At 40.6% G+C, this 19,828-nt stretch overlaps 1 protein-coding gene across 3 annotated transcripts in view; it reads left to right on the forward strand.

Annotated features, from left to right (window-relative positions):
- Cep120 (centrosomal protein 120) overlaps nucleotides 1–19,828 on the forward strand; it is a 66,544-nt gene that overhangs the window by 3,719 nt on the left and 42,997 nt on the right. For 2 of the 3 annotated variants that reach the window (XM_034518260.2, XM_076912646.1), the window contains exons 3-10: nucleotides 602–758; nucleotides 2,589–2,703; nucleotides 5,663–5,804; nucleotides 9,953–10,101; nucleotides 12,781–12,978; nucleotides 15,642–15,869; nucleotides 16,987–17,203; nucleotides 18,623–18,800. In XM_034518260.2, the coding sequence (XP_034374151.1) occupies nucleotides 602–758; nucleotides 2,589–2,703; nucleotides 5,663–5,804; nucleotides 9,953–10,101; nucleotides 12,781–12,978; nucleotides 15,642–15,869; nucleotides 16,987–17,203; nucleotides 18,623–18,800 (1,384 nt within the window). Of the gene's footprint in view, nucleotides 1–348; nucleotides 473–601; nucleotides 759–2,588; nucleotides 2,704–5,662; nucleotides 5,805–9,952; nucleotides 10,102–12,780; nucleotides 12,979–15,641; nucleotides 15,870–16,986; nucleotides 17,204–18,622; nucleotides 18,801–19,828 lie in introns of all 3 variants that reach the window. The other variant, XM_076912647.1, reaches the window with a different exon arrangement.

A 19,828-nucleotide genomic window follows, 5' to 3' on the forward strand; every position in this document is an offset into this window, starting at 1 on the left:
AACAGATTTAATCTTTTCTACCCATTTAATTCCTAACCAAGAATGGGGGAGTGGGTATTTATTTAATAGTGGTTAAAATTCCCTTCTCAATGATCCCCCAGAAGAGTGAAAGCCAAACTAATTGCCTCCATGCAGGATGGTTAGCGATTTTTACTTGTTGTTTACTTTCTCCAGTTTTGAAATTTTCTTTCTCTTAGGCCCTTGGTTTTCTTTTTAGGACAAGTACCTGTTTTATTCTTTTTGAAGCCATTTATTTTACCATTTGTTTATCTTTTTAATGTTCTTATCTGTGAGCAAGTGAGTGGGTGCACTCACGATGTAAGGCCTGATAACCTGTTAGAAATTCAGGCTTTCAGGCCCACCTAGACCTGCTGAGCCTGAGTCTACATCGGAACAGGATCCGAAGTGATTCATAGTCACATCAGTGCTGAAGAAGGGATAACCGCTAAGTTACAGCTTCCAGTTTATGAAAGTAAGTGCAGATGCATTTGAGGGATAGTTTATGCAACACGCCGGTCAGCTACCTGCAGCATACATCAGTATTTAAAACACGCACCAAGTGATCCTCTGATTTCTGTATGCATGTGTATTCTTTCTTCAGGTCGCCATTTCCCCAAACGTCCAAAGCATATGCTTGTGGTGGAAGCCAAGTTTGATGGAGAGCAGTTGGCTACTGATCCTGTCGACCATACTGACCAGCCAGAATTTGCTACCGAGTTAGCCTGGGAGATTGACAGGAAAGTCCTTCATCAGCACAGGTGAGGCTGCTCTCAACTTGTGTCAATGTCTTTGTCCTTTCTTATAGCTTTTCATGTTCTATAACTTACTGATTATGATGATAGTCATATTTGTTGATTGTTTTTGCATTTTTGCTTTTGAGACAGGGTCTCTCTTAGTTTTAGTTCGTGTTTTTGTGATAAAGCACCCTCATGAAAGCAACTTAAGGGAGAAAGGGTAATTTAGCCCTCAGTTCAGGCTACTGATGTCATTGTAGGGAAGTCAGGGTTGCAGGAACCTGCAGCAGCAAGTCACACACAGAGGTGCATTGACCCATGCATGCTTGTGCTCCGCTCACCCTCCCCATACTTCCACGTTCAGGACACCCTGCCTGGGAATGGAGCCACCCACAGGGGGCGAGGCTCCTGCCTCAACTGGACTTAAAGTGTACATTTTTTTTTTAAATGAACTTTATGACTAGAAACAGTCAAGAACAACAGTACTTTTATTTATTAAATGATTAAATATATATTTCTAAAAACTAGACATAGTATGGTTTCCCTCTAATCCCATACTTTGGAGGTGGAGGAGTTCAAGGCTAGCTTGGGCTACATAGAATCCCATTTCAGAAAAAAGAAAAGAAAAAAAGAACCTACCACCACCAAAATGCCCATATCACTTTGGTACTAAATTAAATCAGAACAGAAAATCAGCAAAATTCAAGAATTCTTATTGCTTTTATTGCTGGATTAGAACATAAATTTATTTAAAGGGCTTTTCTTTCTTTCTTTCTTTCTTTCTTTCTTTCTTTCTTTTTTTTTTCAGAGACAGGGTTTCTCTGTATAGCCTGGGCTGTTCCGGAACTTACTCTCTAGACCAGGCTGGCCTCGAACTCAGAAATTCACCTGCCTCTGCCTCCCAAGTGCTGGGACTAAAGGCGTGCGCCACCACCGCCCGGCTTGGAGGGCTAGTCTTAGTGAATGTTAGAGTTTTGTCTTTTCACTGGCATTCAGAATATTTGCTTAGGGTGAGTTCTATAATGAGATGTAATTGTCTTAGCACCATGTGATGCAGTCCTTTGGTCATTTAGGCTAAGAATTCCTAAGTGAATTTGTGCTACGTGAAGTTAAATAGTGATTCCATTGGATCAGTGATGCCAGCGTCTATTCAGCTGTATGCATGAGCTGTAATAGGGTTTCCCAGAGCCACAAAAGACTACACTATACCAGTCACCATCATCTCATCACAGAACATTGCCAAGTGGTGTAGTACTACATTTTATGGCATTTAATTAAATTTAGTTAAATTTAATTTAATTAAATTTAATTAAAATTTAGTTAAATTTTGTGGCATTTAATTATTAAGTTTACTTTTTTTTTTTTAAGCTACAAAAAAGCTGAAAAGCAAATCTGTGTCTTTTATATGGGATAGTACTATATAAGAAAATTAATTTTTTGTCACTTTTAAACATTCATGATAATTTCTGACTTGCAGAGAGGACTGGATACATCACAGCTATGTAGGAAGAACTGACCTAGTTGGTATACAGATAAATAGGTAAAAATAATAGTTTGTTCCAGGTAAGGAATCATTTAGAAAATACAGACTAGAGGCTTCTCAGTACTCCCAGGCACAAGCCAGAGCACAAGGGTCAGGCTGCTGCTACTTCAAACTGTCTCTAAAAAACATCTATTTTGGCTTGACACGAACTTTTTAAATGTCAGATTCTAGAGGCTGTTTGGGAGAAGGCGAGGTCTTAGTATGTATGTGGCCCAACAACCGTGTAATCTGGAGGATACAGTTGTCTTAAGGCTTGGAGAAAGCTAACTTATGAGAGGAAAGCCTCACGGTCTCTCTGTGCGTCCCTGTAGGCTACAGCGCACCCCTATCAAGCTCCAGTGCTTCGCCGTGGACCCGCAGACTTCCGCCAAGGAAACCATAGGCTACATTGTTCTGGACTTAAGAACAGCTCAAGAAACAAAGCAGGTATTGTTCTTTTGGCTTTGTTAATTATTACGATAAATAGTTGGTTAAATAAATACCATATGAAAGAACAGAATACCAAGCCAGGGGTCAATCATGGTCTCAGGATGATGTATAGACTCATGCTCTAGTTTTTGAGCTGAATTTGAAAATTCCAACCTTTCACTTGTTCTTATGAGATGTCTGTGGAGCTGAAACCCGTGTAAACATTCCTACCACCCATGGCATAGGCTGAGCTTTTCTCTTAGAGGTTGTCCTCCTCCGGTGCCCTTGGTTCAGTGAACAGTCCTCACCCCTCTCGGTTTTCCCAAGTTCCAAATAGAGAAGTCTGCTGCAGACGTTTCTGCTCCTTCTCCATAGCCATCGATGCAGGTGATTTTGTCCACATGTGATCTTTTCTGCATCTTCATGGCTGCCCCACCTAAGCTGCCATAGTTTCTTAACTTGGCTATCACAGCGTCCTGGTTGGTCCCTTGCTTTCTAGTTCTGTATCCTTGTAGCTGTCTGTATTCCTCAGTTGTTCTAATAAATCCTAACTCAGGACACTGTTTTCCCTAATCTTCCTCGTGAAACTTGATACTTTCCAGCAGTTTTGAGACTGAAGCAGGAGGATTACAAGTTTGAGGTCAGCCTGAACTACTTACATAATAAGACCTCGCCTTCTCTCAAATAGCCTCTAAAAATCTGACATTTAAAAAGTTCATGTCAAGTCAAAATAAATGATTTTTAGAGACAGTTTGAAGTAGCAGCAGCCTGACCCTGTGCTCTGGCTTGTGCCTGTGAGTACTGAGAAGCCTCTTGCTGCCTATGATCACACTCCCCTTGGCATCTTAGCTCCTCACACCTCCTCAAACCAGCCATGAAAGCCTGGCAGTGGTGGGAGTTAATCCCAGCTCTGGGAGTCAGGCAAGTGGATCTGTGAGTCTGAGGCCATCATGGTCTTCAGAGTGAGTTCTGGGACAACCAAAGCTACATGGAGAAAACCCTGTCTAAAACTTCACCCCCACCTACCCCACTGCCCCACACAAAACAGCACCAACAAAATTATACCAAAATAGACAATGTTTTTTGTTCTGATAAAAACATTAAGTAGGTTTCAATTGATGTTGCTTCTGGCTCTGCCCTGGGTTTCAGGGTGGAAGCTGGGGCTTCTTTGGTGCTGAAATGCATTCTATACTGAGCTGTATTTGTAGCTCTTCTTATTTCGAGACAGAGTCACACTGAGGTACCTCTGCTGGCCTTGCATCCTAAGTAGCTGAGATTACAGGTTTGCCTTAAAGTTTCCCTTTTATTGATGTGTCTATTTCAGGCTTTTATAAATCTTATATTTCTTATATTTTTATTATTATTTATAATATTATAGTAGGCTCTTTAAAAAAGAGCCTAAAGGTTTTTATAGTACTTTGCAACAAAAGCTCATTTAAGGACAAACATGTGGGCCCCTGCCTCAGCTTCTTAAAGTTCTCTCTCTCTCTCTCTCTCTCTCTCTCTCTCTCTATATATATATATATATATATATATATATATATATGTGTGTGTGTGTGTGTGTGTGTGTGTGTGTATACATATATATATGTGTGTATATATATATATATATATATATATATATATATATATATATATATCTCCATGTGCCAGCTACAATAAAATTTATTTTCAACTTTAAAATTAGTGTCTTCTTAATCTCCTTCATTGTTTTTGGTTTTTTTTTCTTTCCATTTTTTGTTTTTAAATTATTTGTGTGTGTCTGAGGTTAAATGTATGTATAGGTGTGAAATGACGCCCCGCTGACTGGTTCCTGTACCTGTGGTACACTTTGTCCTGGCTTGAGCCATGTGTTCTGGCTGGTCTGGGCACTGGAAATTCTGAGGGTGCCGTCTTGTGGGTGGTGTGGTAGTTTCATCTCCCACATCCTAGGAGAAGGCCTTGGTTGTCGGTTTCTGCCCAGAACTGAGCCTTCCCCTAACGTTTGATGCTACTTATTAGCAGTGCCTTGGTCACTGTTCTAATGCTGTGAAGAGACTGTGACAACTCTTGTGAAGGAAAGTGTTTAGTTAGGGCTTGCTTACAGTTTTATAGGCTTCCTTCATTGTCGCTGTGTTGGGGAGCATGGTAATAGGATGGCAGGCATAGCAGACACAGTGCTGGAGAAGGCGTTGAGAGCTGCTTCTTGTTTCACAGGCTGACAGAGTGAGATTGGGTTTGGTATGGACCTTTGGAACCTCAAAGCTCATCCCCAGTGACACACTTCCTCTAACAAGGCCACACCTACTCCAATAAGATCACACCTCCAATCCTTCTAATCCTTTCAAACAGTTTCACTCCTTGGTGACTAAGCAATGGGCCTATGGGGCCCATTTCTACTCAGAGGACCACCAGTCATAATGTTTTCATTTCCTTAGTTGTTAGGATCAAGGCAGAGTAGAAAAAAGAGGTCTAAGAGCAGCACTAAGCAAAGGAGTTATGGGAACAGATGATTAACTAGGCCTTTGTTATTGATGATGTTATGATATTGGAGACAAAAGGCTGAAGATAGATGTGTATTGTTTTCTCCTCTGTGATATTTACTTGACAAAGTGTTAGAATGGGAACAGAGAAGACTGTCTGAACACTTCAGTATGTTTCTTGAAGGGAAATGTAGTTGATGGCTTCCTAATCAATATTAATTTCTTTTGAAGAAGATGTGAGAAGAAATTTTGTTGCACTCTGAGACAGGGCATCAGTGTGCAGCTTTGGGCAGCCTGGAGCTCACTGTGTAGAAGAGTTGACTTGGAAATCAGATATTTGCTTGACTCTGCCTCCTTAGTACTGGGATTAAAGGCTGTGCCACCATATGCTGGGTTTATATTTTCTTAAGAGGGGAAAAGTACTGAGAAGCCTGCAGGGAAAAGGTGAAAACCTCATGACCATTCTGAATACTTAGCCCTGTAAATATCATGGTGCTTTCCGCTTTGTTATCTAGGCACCCAAATGGTACCAGTTGCTGAGTAACAAATACACCAAATTCAAGTCCGAGGTACAGATAAGCATCACTTTGGAAACAGATACAAAGGCACAGGTGGATAGTTTTAAAGCAAAAGGAGCCCCACCTCGGGATGGAAAAGGTTTGTATATCTCTGTCTCTGGTGGGTTTTGTTGTTGTTTTGCTTTGTTTGTTTGTTTGTGTTGAGAGAGGGTCTCAAGTAGACCAGCTGGTCTGGACCTCACTGTGTAGCCAAGGCTGGCCTTGTACAACTTACCCTCCTGCCTCTGCTTCTTTGTTGTTTGGGTTATAGGTATGCACTGCCGTATGTAGTTTTGTGCATCTTCTCATAAAGACCTTCTTGCACAAGTTGCTCTGTGTACTTACTTTAGGAAGGGTGATGTCCTGGGAGCTGTGTGCAGGAATACAAGCTAATTCACCCAGGGTGCCAGGCAGACACAGGATTGTGGGCACAGGTGACTGCAACACTTGCTGACAGAGGTCAGCTCTTACTTATAATTCTTAGAACTTGGGAGAGCTTTTGTTTTCTTAACTTTATAGATATTAGAACAAATAATTTTGTAGTTTAAAAATTGTTACTTAGAAAAAGTTTCTTTCCAGGATTAGTATAAGAAAGCTCTCAAAGGTAATATGTTTATTATTTGACTGTACTTTAACAAATGTCTAGGTACATTTTTGAAATTTTTATTTATTTAGAATCAGAATCTCATTGTATAGTTTACTTGGAGATACACACACACACACACACACACACACACACATACACACACATTTATAAACTCACTGAGATTTGCCTGCCTCTGTGTGCCAAGGGCTGGGATAGAGACATGCACCAGCATACCTGGCACACTTTGGCATCCTTTGTTGGGGGTCCTTTGTGCTCTGCCTGTTTAGCCTTCTCTTTCCACAGGTCCTAGTTGTAGGTTAGGTACACCCAGAGAATAATTCATGTGATAGGGACTTAATTTCTAAAGTCCTAATAGAATTTGGAATTGGAACCTTTGAGAACTAATTGGACTGCAGGGCTCTGCCTTTATGAATGAATTAATTCTGTTCATGGACTAATGGATTCTTATGTTACTGAGAGAATGAGGTAGTGATCATTGGAGTGGGGCCATCTTTGAAGTCCTATGCCCTGCACTACCTCAGGACCTGAATAACTCCATTAATAAGGGTCTCACTAAAAAAGGCTGTTCATGATTTCCCTGCCATGAGAACTGTAAGATATTATCTTTCCAACTTAACTAGTCTCAAGTATTGTGACGCAGTAACAGATGTACTAAGACAGCTACTGATCTTTCTTGCTACCCATATGGCTTTGCCTCTCAGGTGTCCTACCACTGGAATCACAGTTTCTGCACAGGAAGGTGTTCTGGTTTTGTTTTGTATTACCTGTCTTTCAGCTCTTGTTCAGTCATTCCTCTAAGGACCTCCACTTCCTTTAACTAAAACTGTTTAGAAGTAAAAGCTCAGGTGTTAAGTATGCCAATTGCTATTTCATTATTGCTCTCAGATCCATTTTGTAGACAAAGTTATGTAATGTGTGCACATGTGTTTGCATGCACATGCATAAATATATATGTTTGAATACAGAGTCTTAGCATGTGCTAACGGGTGATGTGTAAAGAACAGATTGTCTTACAGTTCTGGAGGCTTGGGCGAATGAGAAGAGACCAGTATCTGATGCTGGTCTTGTTGATGTTCTTCATATGACAGAAGGCTATAGGCAAGAAATGCACTTCCTCTGTCAAGTCCCTTAATGAGTACAGCAAGTCCCATTCTAAAGGAGCTGTCTTGACTTCACTACCTCACAAAGACTCTGCTGCTTTAAAATTTTATTTTTCTGTCTATTAGTGTTTGCCTGCATGTAGGTGTGTACAGTGTGCTCAGTTTTCAGAAGAGGTTGTGGGATCCTCTGGAGGTGGAGTTCTAGACAGTTGTGATGTGGGTGCTAGAAACTGAACCCAGGTCTTCTGCAAACCAGCCAATGCTCTTAAGCATCTGTCCAGCCCGAGACTCTGATGTTAAGACCGTCATCACAATTGCCATTAAGTTTCAGCTCCTGAATTTTGGAAGAGACACACATGAACTGTAACATACATACACCTATTTATACACATCCATTTTTAAAAAATTTTTTTAAAAGGTTTATTTATTTTATATATGTGAATATATATTGTCACTGTCTTCAGACACACCAGAAGAGGGCGTCAGATCCTATTACAGATGGTTGTGAGCCATGATGTGGTTGCTGGGAATTGAACTCAGGACCTCTGGAAGAGCAGTCAGTGCTTTTAACCCCTGAGCCATCTCCAGCCCTAATCCATATGTTTTTAATGTTGCATAGTATATATTCAAATGGATACTTTTAATTCCTTTCTATGTCACAAGAGTTATCCTTATTTCCATACTTACAGCTTGTTTCCTTGATCATAAGAAACCTTGTGCATTTTATTGTTGTAGTTGTTTTTAGATAGTTTTGCAATGTAGTACTCACTGTGTAGCTCAGGTTGGCCACAAATTTATAGCAGTTCTTCTGCCTCAACATCCGACTGTTGTTATACCATGAGCCAGCAGCTGGAGAAACCTGTTATAGTTACTATTTTTAACTTCTGAGCTCAGCCTTAACCATAACGGCTGCCCGTGTTGAAGTGCCCAATATCATGCTAAGTGCTTCGCTTTCAGAGTTTAATTTGATCTTCAACAACCACATAAAAGCTTTGTGGAAGGAAACATGGAAACTGAAGGACATACAGTTTTCTGGTACAAGTAGTAAATGATCCTCGGAATGGGATGTCAACATCTGTCTTATGTGTCTGTGCTCCTAACCGTAGGCTGTTGTCAGCCAGTGCTACAGTAAACATTCCTTTGTGAAGCGCTAAAGGAGAGGGGTTGCTTGCTGATGATGCGAGCATGCAGATTTTCATAAGCTGTGCATGACGCAGTCCCACTGGCTTTTGTTCATGCAGTTGTAGCACCGAGCACACTCACTCTGCTGCATCTCCAGCACTCTTACCGAGCACACCCACTCTGCTGCATCTCCAGCACTCTTACCGAGCACACCCACTCTGCTGCATCTCCAGCACTCTTACCGAGCACACCCACTCTGCTGCATCTCCAGCACTCTTACCGAGCACACCCACTCTGCTGCATCTCCAGCACTCTTACCGAGCACACCCACTCTGCTGCATCTCCAGCACTCTTACCGAGCACACCCACTCTGCTGCATCTCCAGCACTCTTACCTAGTTCTAGTTTTGTGTGTGTCCTTTCCCTTTTCCATTGTTAATCAGTTCGCAAACCTTTTCACACTGATGCACACTTGACTGTATTGGTCTTCTCTCAATTCCTTTAAATGGCTTTCCCTTAAAACTCAGTGTGCTGATGTCTGTCTCTGTCTGTCCAGCCACAGCTCGTTCTGCAGTCAGTCCTCACTCAGTGATCTGCCACTCTTGTCTCAGGTCTTTGCTTTGTATTTAATAATGGGCAGTGAATGTGAGCTCAAACTGCTGGGTAGGCGTCCTACTGAGGAGATGTATCATCAGCTCTTGTTACCAATTTTTTTGTTTTGAAACAGTATCATAGTTGCCCAGACTGGCTGTAAACTAGACCTGTGTCAGGCAGGCAGGCCGTGGGCGTGGAGTCCGTTTGCTCCCCCATATTTGGGATTATGAGACTGCTCCACGAGGCTTCCTCAGCCTTGATTTCTCTGGCTGTGTTAACTTGCACGTGCTCCTGTGTCTGTTATGTACTATGTCTGTATGGGACATGCCTGCTCTCTGTTCATTCACCTTTCTCTCTCAGCAAATTCTAGTACATTCTTCACTCCAGAGCTCATAAGTTCATAAAGAAACCTGTATCATAGTCCTTTTCTATGTGGCCTACTTAGTAATTTTAAAAATACTCTACTTCAGAATATTGTTTTTAATGTATAGAAAAATAAAGTTAAAGCTTCCTAGAAAAAAAATAAAGTAAACCTTTTGCAATACTGTGTCCATGGAAATGGCTAACTTCTTAAATCCAAATAGTGAGTTTTCAAATGTGTACAATGGGCCAGGCATTGTGACACAGGCTTGAATTCCGGTACATAAGAAGTTAAGATAAGACATTTATGAACTCAAGGCCAGCTTAGGCTTCATAGTGAGTTCCAGGCCAGACTGGGTAACATGGTAAATTCCAGACCACACTGGGCTATATAACAAGATCCTATCCAAAAATAATAAAATATGGGAAATGACAGTCTAACATAGTTGTGTTTTTGTCTGTGTAGTTTCTGCTAGCCTGTCAGGAGTTGACCCAAAGGACATTGTTGCAGTGTTGAATGAGGAAGGAGGCTACCATCAGATTGGACCAGCAGAGTATTGTACTGACCCCTTTATTTTGTCAGTGACCATAGCATTTGCCACCCAGTTGGAACAGGTAAGACATGAAATCACGTTTGTCGTCTGTGAACACTTGTACTTGCATGCACATACCCACACGTGGACTCAAACCCCTCATACACGTTGTTTAAAAAGAATAAAAATGTTTACAAATGTTTTCACGCTAGTAAGCATTTTTCTGTAGATTTCGACATCTTGATGTCAGGAGAGTAAACCAATTAAGGGATAAGGGACAGTGTTTGTACTTGTGTGTGTGGCATTGTGAAGGGGAAATTCTATATTGGCTTTTTTGACTAATACACTTTTTGAGGAAATTACCAATGTCAGGAACATTTGGGTTGGGTTGTTGTCATGGGTGCTAGCAGAAGATAGTCTGTTCCTGTGTGGGGTCGGGACTTTCTCACACTCACCACAGTGAGCAACATAAGCATGGGTGTGTTTTATGAGCTTCTCTCACCCATCCATTTGTTACTGTTCTGTTGCTGTGATAGAACAGTAAGCAAGGCCACTGCAGGAGAAAGGCTCTCTTTGGGTGCAGCAGGTCCAGAGGATTAAGTACATCACGACAGGAGATGTAGCAGCAGATGGCATATATGGTGGCGGGAAGCAGAGCTGTGATTTTCTGCTTCTGGGGACGGGAAAAGGTGGTTGTGATTGCTCGCTGGTTACATTGTTTCTATTTGGGTGAAACCAAGACACTTAGTGTTTTCCTCTCGGCACTTACTCAAAGGCAGGAGAAAGCATGAAAGCAGTTAGCACAAACTGAAGTCCTTTGCAGAGGCCAAGCAGCCACTGGCTTTGTCTACAAGAGTGCAGACAGAGCTGTAGCTTGTTCACTGCTGTATAACCTTGCTGCCCCTTTGAAGTGTTGAAAGCTTCAAATGGCATCCTGCGCCTGAATTCTAGAATGTTAAAGAATTTCTAAAAGACACTCTGCCTGTAGTAGGAATTACTTGGAAGTTAAACATACTATGAAATACATAAAAGCTACTGTAATACAACTCTTTTTGTATCATTTTTTTTCATCATGAAAGAAAATAAAATACGTTCCCTAACTTACCCGAGTTAATCAGTATTAAGACTAGTGCGTGCTCCTTCGGACACTGTCCCGTTATTTCAGCCAGATCTCTGATTGGCACTGTCATAGTACAATATTCTTTCCTTTCAACTTCACCGAAACAAAAGGAGGCACAGAACAATTATGTCATTTTCTGAAGGTTTCTCCAGAATTAGTTTTCTTTACAATTACATATCTCAGTTCATGTGACTAAAATCCTCTCAAGTACATTAAAATGTAGGTTACAACAATCAGTGCACATTTATTGAACGTTAGGTAGCTAGTGCTGTGGTGTCAGTGTTACAGGTTTTAAAGAATGAACTGTAGTACAACCTTGAAAAACATTTTTAGATTTATTTATTTTATATGAATGAGTGTTTTTCCTGTGTGCACGATGCCAGAAGAGGGCATCGGATTCCCTGCAGTTGGGGTTATGGATACTGGTGATGTCATGTGGGTGCTGCAAATTGAACCTGGGTCCTCTGAAAAGCAATAAGCGCTTAAACCACTGAGCCGTCTCTCCAGCCACATTATAACTTGTTTTAGCCTAGCAATCCATTTTACCTAAGTGTCATTTCGTGGCAGTGTATCGCTGTTCACCAAGATCTGTGGCACCTAACTGTATTGCAGCCATTTCTTACTGAGACACGAAGTGTTGATAGCGTAGTGCCCAGCAGTGTTAGTGAACACTCATAGTCTGCTGGAAATGTTTTGTTTGCCTGGTGTGCTGGCTCATGTTTGTAATCCTATCACTTGGAAGCCTGAGGTAGAAGGATCTGTTTGAGGACAGCCTTGGCTATAGCTGTAGACCAGCCTGGGCTACATGAGACCCTGACTCAGAAAACTAAAACAAAAAGACAAAAAAAAAAAAAAAAAAAAAAGATGATGTTTTCTGTCTTATAAACAAAAATACAGTCATACATTGCCACAAGTCAGCAGCTGAGAAGTGACATTCCTGGTATATTGTGCAGCCACTAATGCTTTGCCAAGTGCTTCACACTGAGCTTTGCAAGTTCCAGACCAGTCAGCTCTACATATTGATACTGCCTGCCCCACCTCTAAAATACTAGAGGCTGGAGAAATGGGTTAGTGCTAAGTGTGTAGGCCCTGGGTTTGGTACCTAGATGCAGGCCCACAACTGCCTGGAATTTTGGTCCAGGGAATCCATTGTGCTCTTCTGGCCTCCATGGGCATTGACTACAAATGGTGCATTTATATATATGAGGGTAAAACTCTCACATACATAAAATGAAAATAAATAAATAATTTAAAATTAAACCAATTAGTAATTTGGGTACAATTCTAGAAGTAAGCAGTGTGCTCCATGCTTAAAACCCACCACTCAGGGGACACTGTAAGGCAAGAAGATTGTGAGTTTCAGACCAGTTTGTACTATATATCAAGACCATATCTCACAAAATGCCAAAAACTGGGAATGTAGCTTAATTGTAAAGCACTCTCCTAGCATTTGTAAGACTCTTAGTTTGGCTCCTAGCAGTACCACCAAAAGAAATCACTAACTAAACAGAAAGAAGGAAAAAAGGTCATTTGGCAAAAATTAAAAATTCTGTTAATTTTAATACAAATCAATGGACATTCTAGGAAGAATCTTTTTGGAGTGCCTTAGATTCTAATAATCTTTTTTCCTTATATATTTAGTTAATTCCATGTACCATGAAGCTTCCAGAAAGGCAGCCTGAGTTTTTCTTTTACTATTCTTTACTGGGAAATGATGTTACAAACGAGCCTTTTAGTGATTTGATCAACCCAAACTTTGAGCCCGAGAGGGCATCTGTTCGCATACGTAGCAGTGTGGAGATTCTTCGAGTGTACCTGGCTCTTCACTCTAAACTACAGGTAAGTGCCTCTGCAGATTGTTTTCTACTGGGGATGTTTTTAAAGCATTGCACATAAAGCTGAGGTTAGTCCTGACCTGTATTGAGTTTCTGTAATAGAGATGATTTTACCCTTTCAGTTTTGTAGGCATTAAAATCTTGAAGTCATTGGAATTACAGTCGCTTCAGAATTTTTGGAGTTAACACGTTACCTTCCACCCAGTTACTAAGAAGAGCTGTACCAGTTATCATATATGCTATGAGGTAGAACTTAAAGCTGGGTGAGCTTGGTCCTGCCCACAGGGTGTCTGTACTGTTAGTGGAAAGGGTAGTTGTTAGTACATAGATTTAATTTTTGATGGCAGAATTTATAGGTTTTTATAAAACCTGCCCATAGCCCACAAATTTTTTTTTTTTTGTAACTATGTTTCAGTTGGATTCTGTTTAAATACAGACCTTGAGATTAGTAGAAGTTAGTCTGCTATCTTCTCTGATAGTTGGCTTTGATCAGCAGGAAGGTAGGATAATGAGATCAACATGCATAGTTACATAGCCATTTACAAGTCAAGCTCAGTTACTACACTCTGTATTTTGGGCAGCTCATGAGGTATTAAATGTTAGAGGTATTAAGCCTTAAACATATTTAACCCAGTATCTGCCAAACCCAAGATATTTAGAAAACTAGAGACTGTATACAATATTAAAATTTGAGGACAGGTACTTTCAATTTTATTCTTTACCAATATCATTGGCTTATCTGCTTCTAATGCACATTAAAGTTATGAAGATACTTTGTTGGGAGAACTGGAGAGCTATCTCAGTGGTTAGGGTGTTTGCTGCCCTTACAGAGGACCAGAGTTTCTTTCTCAGCACTGATGTCAGGTGGTTGGTTCACAGCTGCCTGTAACTCCAGCTCTAGGAGATCTCATGTCTTCCAGTAGATTCTGGATACCTGCAGTCACATGTGCGCACACACACACACACACACACACAAACACATACACACATACACACATACACAAAACTCATGCACATGAAATTAAGAATGTAAAAATGAATTTAAAAATGAATAAATAAATGAAATTGCTTTGTTTCTATCATATGAAAAATATTCTATCTAAAGGCTAGTAACATTGCTCAGTGGGAAAGCTGTTTGCCTCAAAAGCCTGGCAAAGGGAGTTAAATCCCTGACACCCACATAAAGGTGCAAGGAGAGAACCAACTCCACAGAGTTATCCTCTGACCTTAACCTTCACACCCTAAACACAAGCGCGTACACACACACACACACACACACACACACACCTTACATCTGCATGCATGCACATATGGTAGCAATAAGTAGGCCAGAAGTAACTTCATTTCTAGCTTTACAAAGACACTAGACTAGGACTTATAGTTAGAAGCATTAGCCTTTCTACCCAATCATGAGAAGCCACGTTTGGGTTTCAGCACCTTTGTAATCAGCTATTAGTGGTTTCATATCCTGTAATATTGCACCAGAGCTAGAGACGGGTGATCACCAGGGCCTGCTGGCTGCTAGCCTTACCATAAAACATGAGCTCCAGGTTCAGGGAGAGACCCTGCCTCAAAAGAATATGGTGGAAAGTGATGAAATGGACGTGGTCCTTTCCTGGCTGTTTCACTTGTACACACTCACAAAGGTGTGCAGGTACCACACAGTAAGAACTAGAAAGATGTTTCACAAATGAAGTCACCCCCAGAAGCTTTAATATAGTTATAGTTGCATACATTTGTATAAATCTGTAGCACCAGCATATAGAAGACAGAAGCAGAAGAAAACAGTTTAAAGCCAGCTTTTTATGTAGAGTAACACATTACCTCAAAAGTTACTGTATGTCTGTTGTAATTCTATCACTGCTAATATGAGAGAAAAATAATATAGCAATTTCTATATTCTTTAGTGTGTAGTATCTCAAGATTTGAGCATAGTACAGGCAAAAAAGAGTTCTCTCTCTCTCTTTCTCTCTCTCTCTCTCTCTCTCTCTCTCTCTCTCTCTCTCTCTCTCTCTCTCTCTCTCTCTCTGTGTGTGTGTGTGTGTGGCATCTTTAAGGGGTGGTAATGTTGAGCTCTGGCTTGGTTGTCACTGACTGAGTCTTCTTGCCCGGTGCTTTTCTCTCACCTTTTACTGGTTTTATAAACAAAATCTGGAAGCAAGATGAAGAAAAAGGTGCACTCAGTGTGTTTGATGAGTAACTAATACAAAAATTATCTGTGTTTTTAAAATTTTAAATCTAGCTGACTTTTTAAGAACTGTGCTTAAATTAATGAGACAGTGGAAGAAAAATTCTTGAGTTATTTGATTTCTATTTAAATTCACACTTATTTTATTACATATTTACATATTCAAAGTAGTATATTTAATTTAATTAAATATTAAAATAAGCACAGTTCACTGATGAGACTAAACATAAAGTTTATGTTATTTAAGAAAGGCAGGGGTATTGCTGGAGAAATGGCTCAGTGGTTAAGAGCCACCAGATGCTCTTCCTGAGTTTAATTCCCAGCAAACATATGGTGGCTCACAGTCATCTGTAATGATTTCTGATGCATCTTTTGGCATGTAGGTAGAACACTCATATACAATACATACATACATACATCTTTAAAAAAAGAAAAAGGGGGAAATGTAAAGCCCTGTTTTAATTTTTCTTTCCTACTAGATCCATCTCTGCTGTGGAGATCAGTCACTTGGCAGTACAGAAATACCTTTAAATGGATTACTGAAGAAGGGCAGTACAGAGATTAACCAGCATCCAGTCACAGTCGAGGGTGCTTTTACCCTGGACCCTCCAAACCGAGCCAAGCAGAAGCTTGCTCCCGTTCCTCTGGAGCTGGCCCCAACTGTGGGAGTGTCAGTGGCTCTGCAGAGAGAAGGCATCGATTCCCAGGCAGGTGGTAACTCTGCTTTCATTTGTCAGTTCTCCCATGCTCTTGATTACAAATGTTGACTCTTTGTGGGGTTCCCTGGCACACAGTATTTTTTTCGCCTTCACTAGTGCCATGCGTTTTTACCATATCTCCTTTCTGAATACATTTTCAGAAAGTCTACTGACTGCTGTTTGGGACTGTACGTTGGGCCTTGGCCTTTGGGACAGTCTTCTGCAGAGGAAACCGTGTTTCCCTGCTCCCAGCTCATAGCTATTTATGGTGCCACAAGGCAACTGGTGAGAAGGAACATGTGGTTTGGAGTCTGCAGTAGTGCTATCTTTTTTTGCTGGATACAGCCTCAGCCAAAGCATGATTCTTGGTCCATTAGTGCCTCCTTCTCTCCTTGGCCATTTGTTGTTCTTCTCTTCCTCCTCCTCCTTTTCTCATTTCTTCCTCTTCCTCATTCTTTTTCTTCTCTTCCTCCTCCTCTTCCTCCTCCTCCTCCTCCTTTTCCTTTTCCTCTTCTTCTTCCTCCTCCTCATCATCCTTCTTTTCCTCTGCCTCCTCCCCATCCTCCTCCATCTCCTCTTTTCTTCCACCTCCTCCTCTTCTGCCTCCTCCCCCTTCTATTATTATTATTAGTTATAGTAGTAATATGTTTAGCTTTGTTAAAAAGGATTTATTTGTAGGTTACAAACTAAAGATAGGAAAACTGAAATGAGAGTTTAAAAAGTCCACACCTGGAAAGAGCAGACTGGGTGGAGAGGGAGTGGGACAAGGTTGTGGAAGATGTTACACCCGATGTCTGGGCTTGCTACCACTGCCCTGTCTGTCTTGGTTCCCGGAGCCTACCCAGACATGCCAGGCCTCGCCTCTTTTCTCAGATTCCCCCTTTCTTAGCCATAGGATGCATTTTGGTACTCAGCTCTGGATGCTGTATTTCCTTCCTGTTCATCTTCCTTTTTCTGGTCCTAGATGCTTTAAGGAAATTTGCAAATTATGAAGAAAAATAGACTAGGAATATCCAGACTGGGAAAGGAAGCATGTACTTTCTAAAAAGCAACGCCAAGTTTTTTTGCTTAATTATGAAGGAAAGTATTTTGCAAATTATACTTTATTTTTAAAAATTGTTTTTAGTCTTTAATTGAATTAAAGACCAAGAATGGACATGAACCAGAGCATTCACAGAAGAGAGTTTTAACCCCCATAAAGGAGAAGACACTCACTGGGCCAAAATCACCAAGGGTGTCCCCTGCCCCACCTCAAAACCAGACACCTCCAACCAAAGACAATGCAACAGAAAGTGAAGTGGAGAGCCTACAGTATGATAAGGATCCAAAGCAAACTGTGAAGGGTAAGGTGTGCTGCTCACACACACTCGGGGGAGTGGGGTCTACAGTCACATGACACACACTCGGGAGTGGGGTCTACAGTCAGGTCATGTCTGAGAACATTCATGAAAGGCTTAGTGACAATCACAGACTTTATTTGGGAATCAAAAATATGTGGAGATATAAAAATTTCAACTTAATGTCACTTCAGGCTAATAAATTTTTAATAAGGGCTTGGTAAGGGAAATCCCATTGTACTTTTATATTATAAGTAGTCTATATAAAAGAAATGAAAGAATATATATTTTTCAAATAGATTTTTTTTTACACTGAAATTTTTAAAAGAAGAGCCATTATCTGCTTCCTTTTTTTCTTTTCTTTTCTTTCTTTTTTTTTTTTTGTTTTTTTGTTTTTTTTGTTTTTTTGTTTTTTTGTTTTTTTGAGACAGGGTTTCTCTGTGTAGCCATGGCTGTCCTGGAACTCACTCTGTAGACCAGGCTGGCCTCGAACTCAGAAATCCGCCTGCCTCTGCCTCCCAAGTGCTGGGATTAAAGGCATGCGCCACCACTGCCTGGCCATTAACTGCTTCCTATAGTAAATTTTGTAATAAGAAAGATTGGTAATGTATGTATCTAGTGTTTTTTAAATATTTATTTTTAATTATGTGTAGCGTGTGTGTGTGTGTGTGTGTGTGTGTGTGTGTTTATATGTGTCTGTGTGTCTATACGTGAATGCAGGTACCCAGGGAGGTCCGATGCATCACATCTCTTTGGAGTTACAGGACTTGTGAGTGGGTACTGGGAGTCAGACTTTGGTCTGTAAAGCAGTATGTGCTGTTAATCGTCACTGAGCTCTCTCTCCAGCACCATATGTATCAACTTTGACAAAGCTGTTCTATTCGTTGCTTGTAATGATATTCCATGCAGTCATTGTAAGTAGGCAGTTTAGACTAGCCTGAGTTCACCTCTGTCATTGAGTAGCTCTAGGACTCAGTCACTAAGCATCTCTGGTCCACATTAGGGTTGAACTGTTATCTCTTGTCTTTCTAAGATGTAACTTTTATTGACCTATTTTATATGGGCAAACAACTACATTTAGTTTATTACAAGTATTAAAATTATATCTCCAGTAAATCTTACAGCCATTCAAATGATCAGGCATGAACAGGTGCCTCTCAGAATGAAGTCACTGCTTGACAGCTTTGCTCAGACATCGTTGCCTCACTGTGTAACCAGGTTGACCCCTAGACGTGTGATGTTCCTGCCTTAGCCCGTAAGGCTGGAATTCAAGGAGCAGCCTACCTTAAATTAGGCAATTTAGCACTGTTTAAAATGCTCAAGGTAGAATCAGTTCCTATGTTCATAACGCAGACCTGTCAAATTCTGTGCTTGAAGGAATAGGCGATCAGAGCTTTAATTTTTTTTTTTTTTTTTAATGTTTAGGCATTGGTTCCATACCTGCTTCGCTGGCCCAGCCAGAGACAGCCTGCAATGCATCAGAAGTGGTGACATCAGGACAGAAGATTGCTGTTCCAGCAACATCGCACCACTTCTGCTTTTCAATAGACTTACGAAGCATCCATGGCTTGGAAATTAGTTTTCCAGTCAACTGCATATTGAGGTATGGTGTGATTTTTGTTCTGGGAAAATTGCTCTTCCTGTATAAAGAAGTTACCTAAGAATATGTAGCTGCCGTAAAATCAGTAGCCTAAAAGGCAGTCAGCTATCCCAATGACTAAAAGGCAGTCAGCTATCCCAATGACTGAATTTGAACCTGAGTGGCTCTGGGGATAGGAGACTAGGAAGCTTATATATCTTGGTATAATAGTTATTCATTGATGCTGCCATTTAAGGTGTAATGTTAAGATGTTTTAGTTGCTTGTTTTCTGGAAGAGAGCTACTACAGGTCAAAATCATGGTTTCGTATCTGATTTTTCTGTAACACTGTATTACAGTGGATGCTATAATTCTAACACCTGCATTTTATAGCTATGAGTATAAAAACCATGCTTAAAAATGAACTTGAAATGAAATTGCAATAGAAAGAATTACTGCATATAATCAGTTCAATGGCTTTCTACAACAATCTGTTTTAATACTGCATGTTTGTAGACATTGTAGACCATGATACAAGTTAAATGTGCTACAGTGCTGTGACTGGAGGCATACCTGAATTCAGCTGCAGAAATCAATTTATACTTGAGCGTGAATTTTCATTTGATGCTCTCAAGTTGTTTGTACATCTTTCATACTTGGGTGTGAGTCACTCACAGAAGCAGAGACTTTGCACTGGGTATGGCCAGGAATTCATTGAGTGAAAGTCTCTCATCTCTGCTCTGTTCTGCAGTCAACATACAAAATGCTTTTGGTTATTTTTAAGATGTTTGAGCCTGGCAGAGAGCATCTCAGGAATGCAGCTTTCCTCTATTTTAGGAAAGGTATTTTAGAGGGTTTGTCTCCTTTATTTTAGACGCTGAATTGTTACTTACAGGGTTCTCTTCTGTTTGTCTTTTTGCCCCTTTCATTGCCTTAAGATCTTTGCTGCTGTAGCAGAGTACGGTCTTAGTACACCCAGAGAGGGAGGAGCAAGGCATGTAAATAGGCACAACCTTAGCTCAGATGCCATGAGAGGGACCTTTAAACAGTCCC

The sequence above is a fragment of the Arvicanthis niloticus genome, chromosome 14 (genome assembly GCF_011762505.2).
Source record: "Arvicanthis niloticus isolate mArvNil1 chromosome 14, mArvNil1.pat.X, whole genome shotgun sequence".
Taxonomy (NCBI): domain Eukaryota; kingdom Metazoa; phylum Chordata; class Mammalia; order Rodentia; family Muridae; genus Arvicanthis; species Arvicanthis niloticus.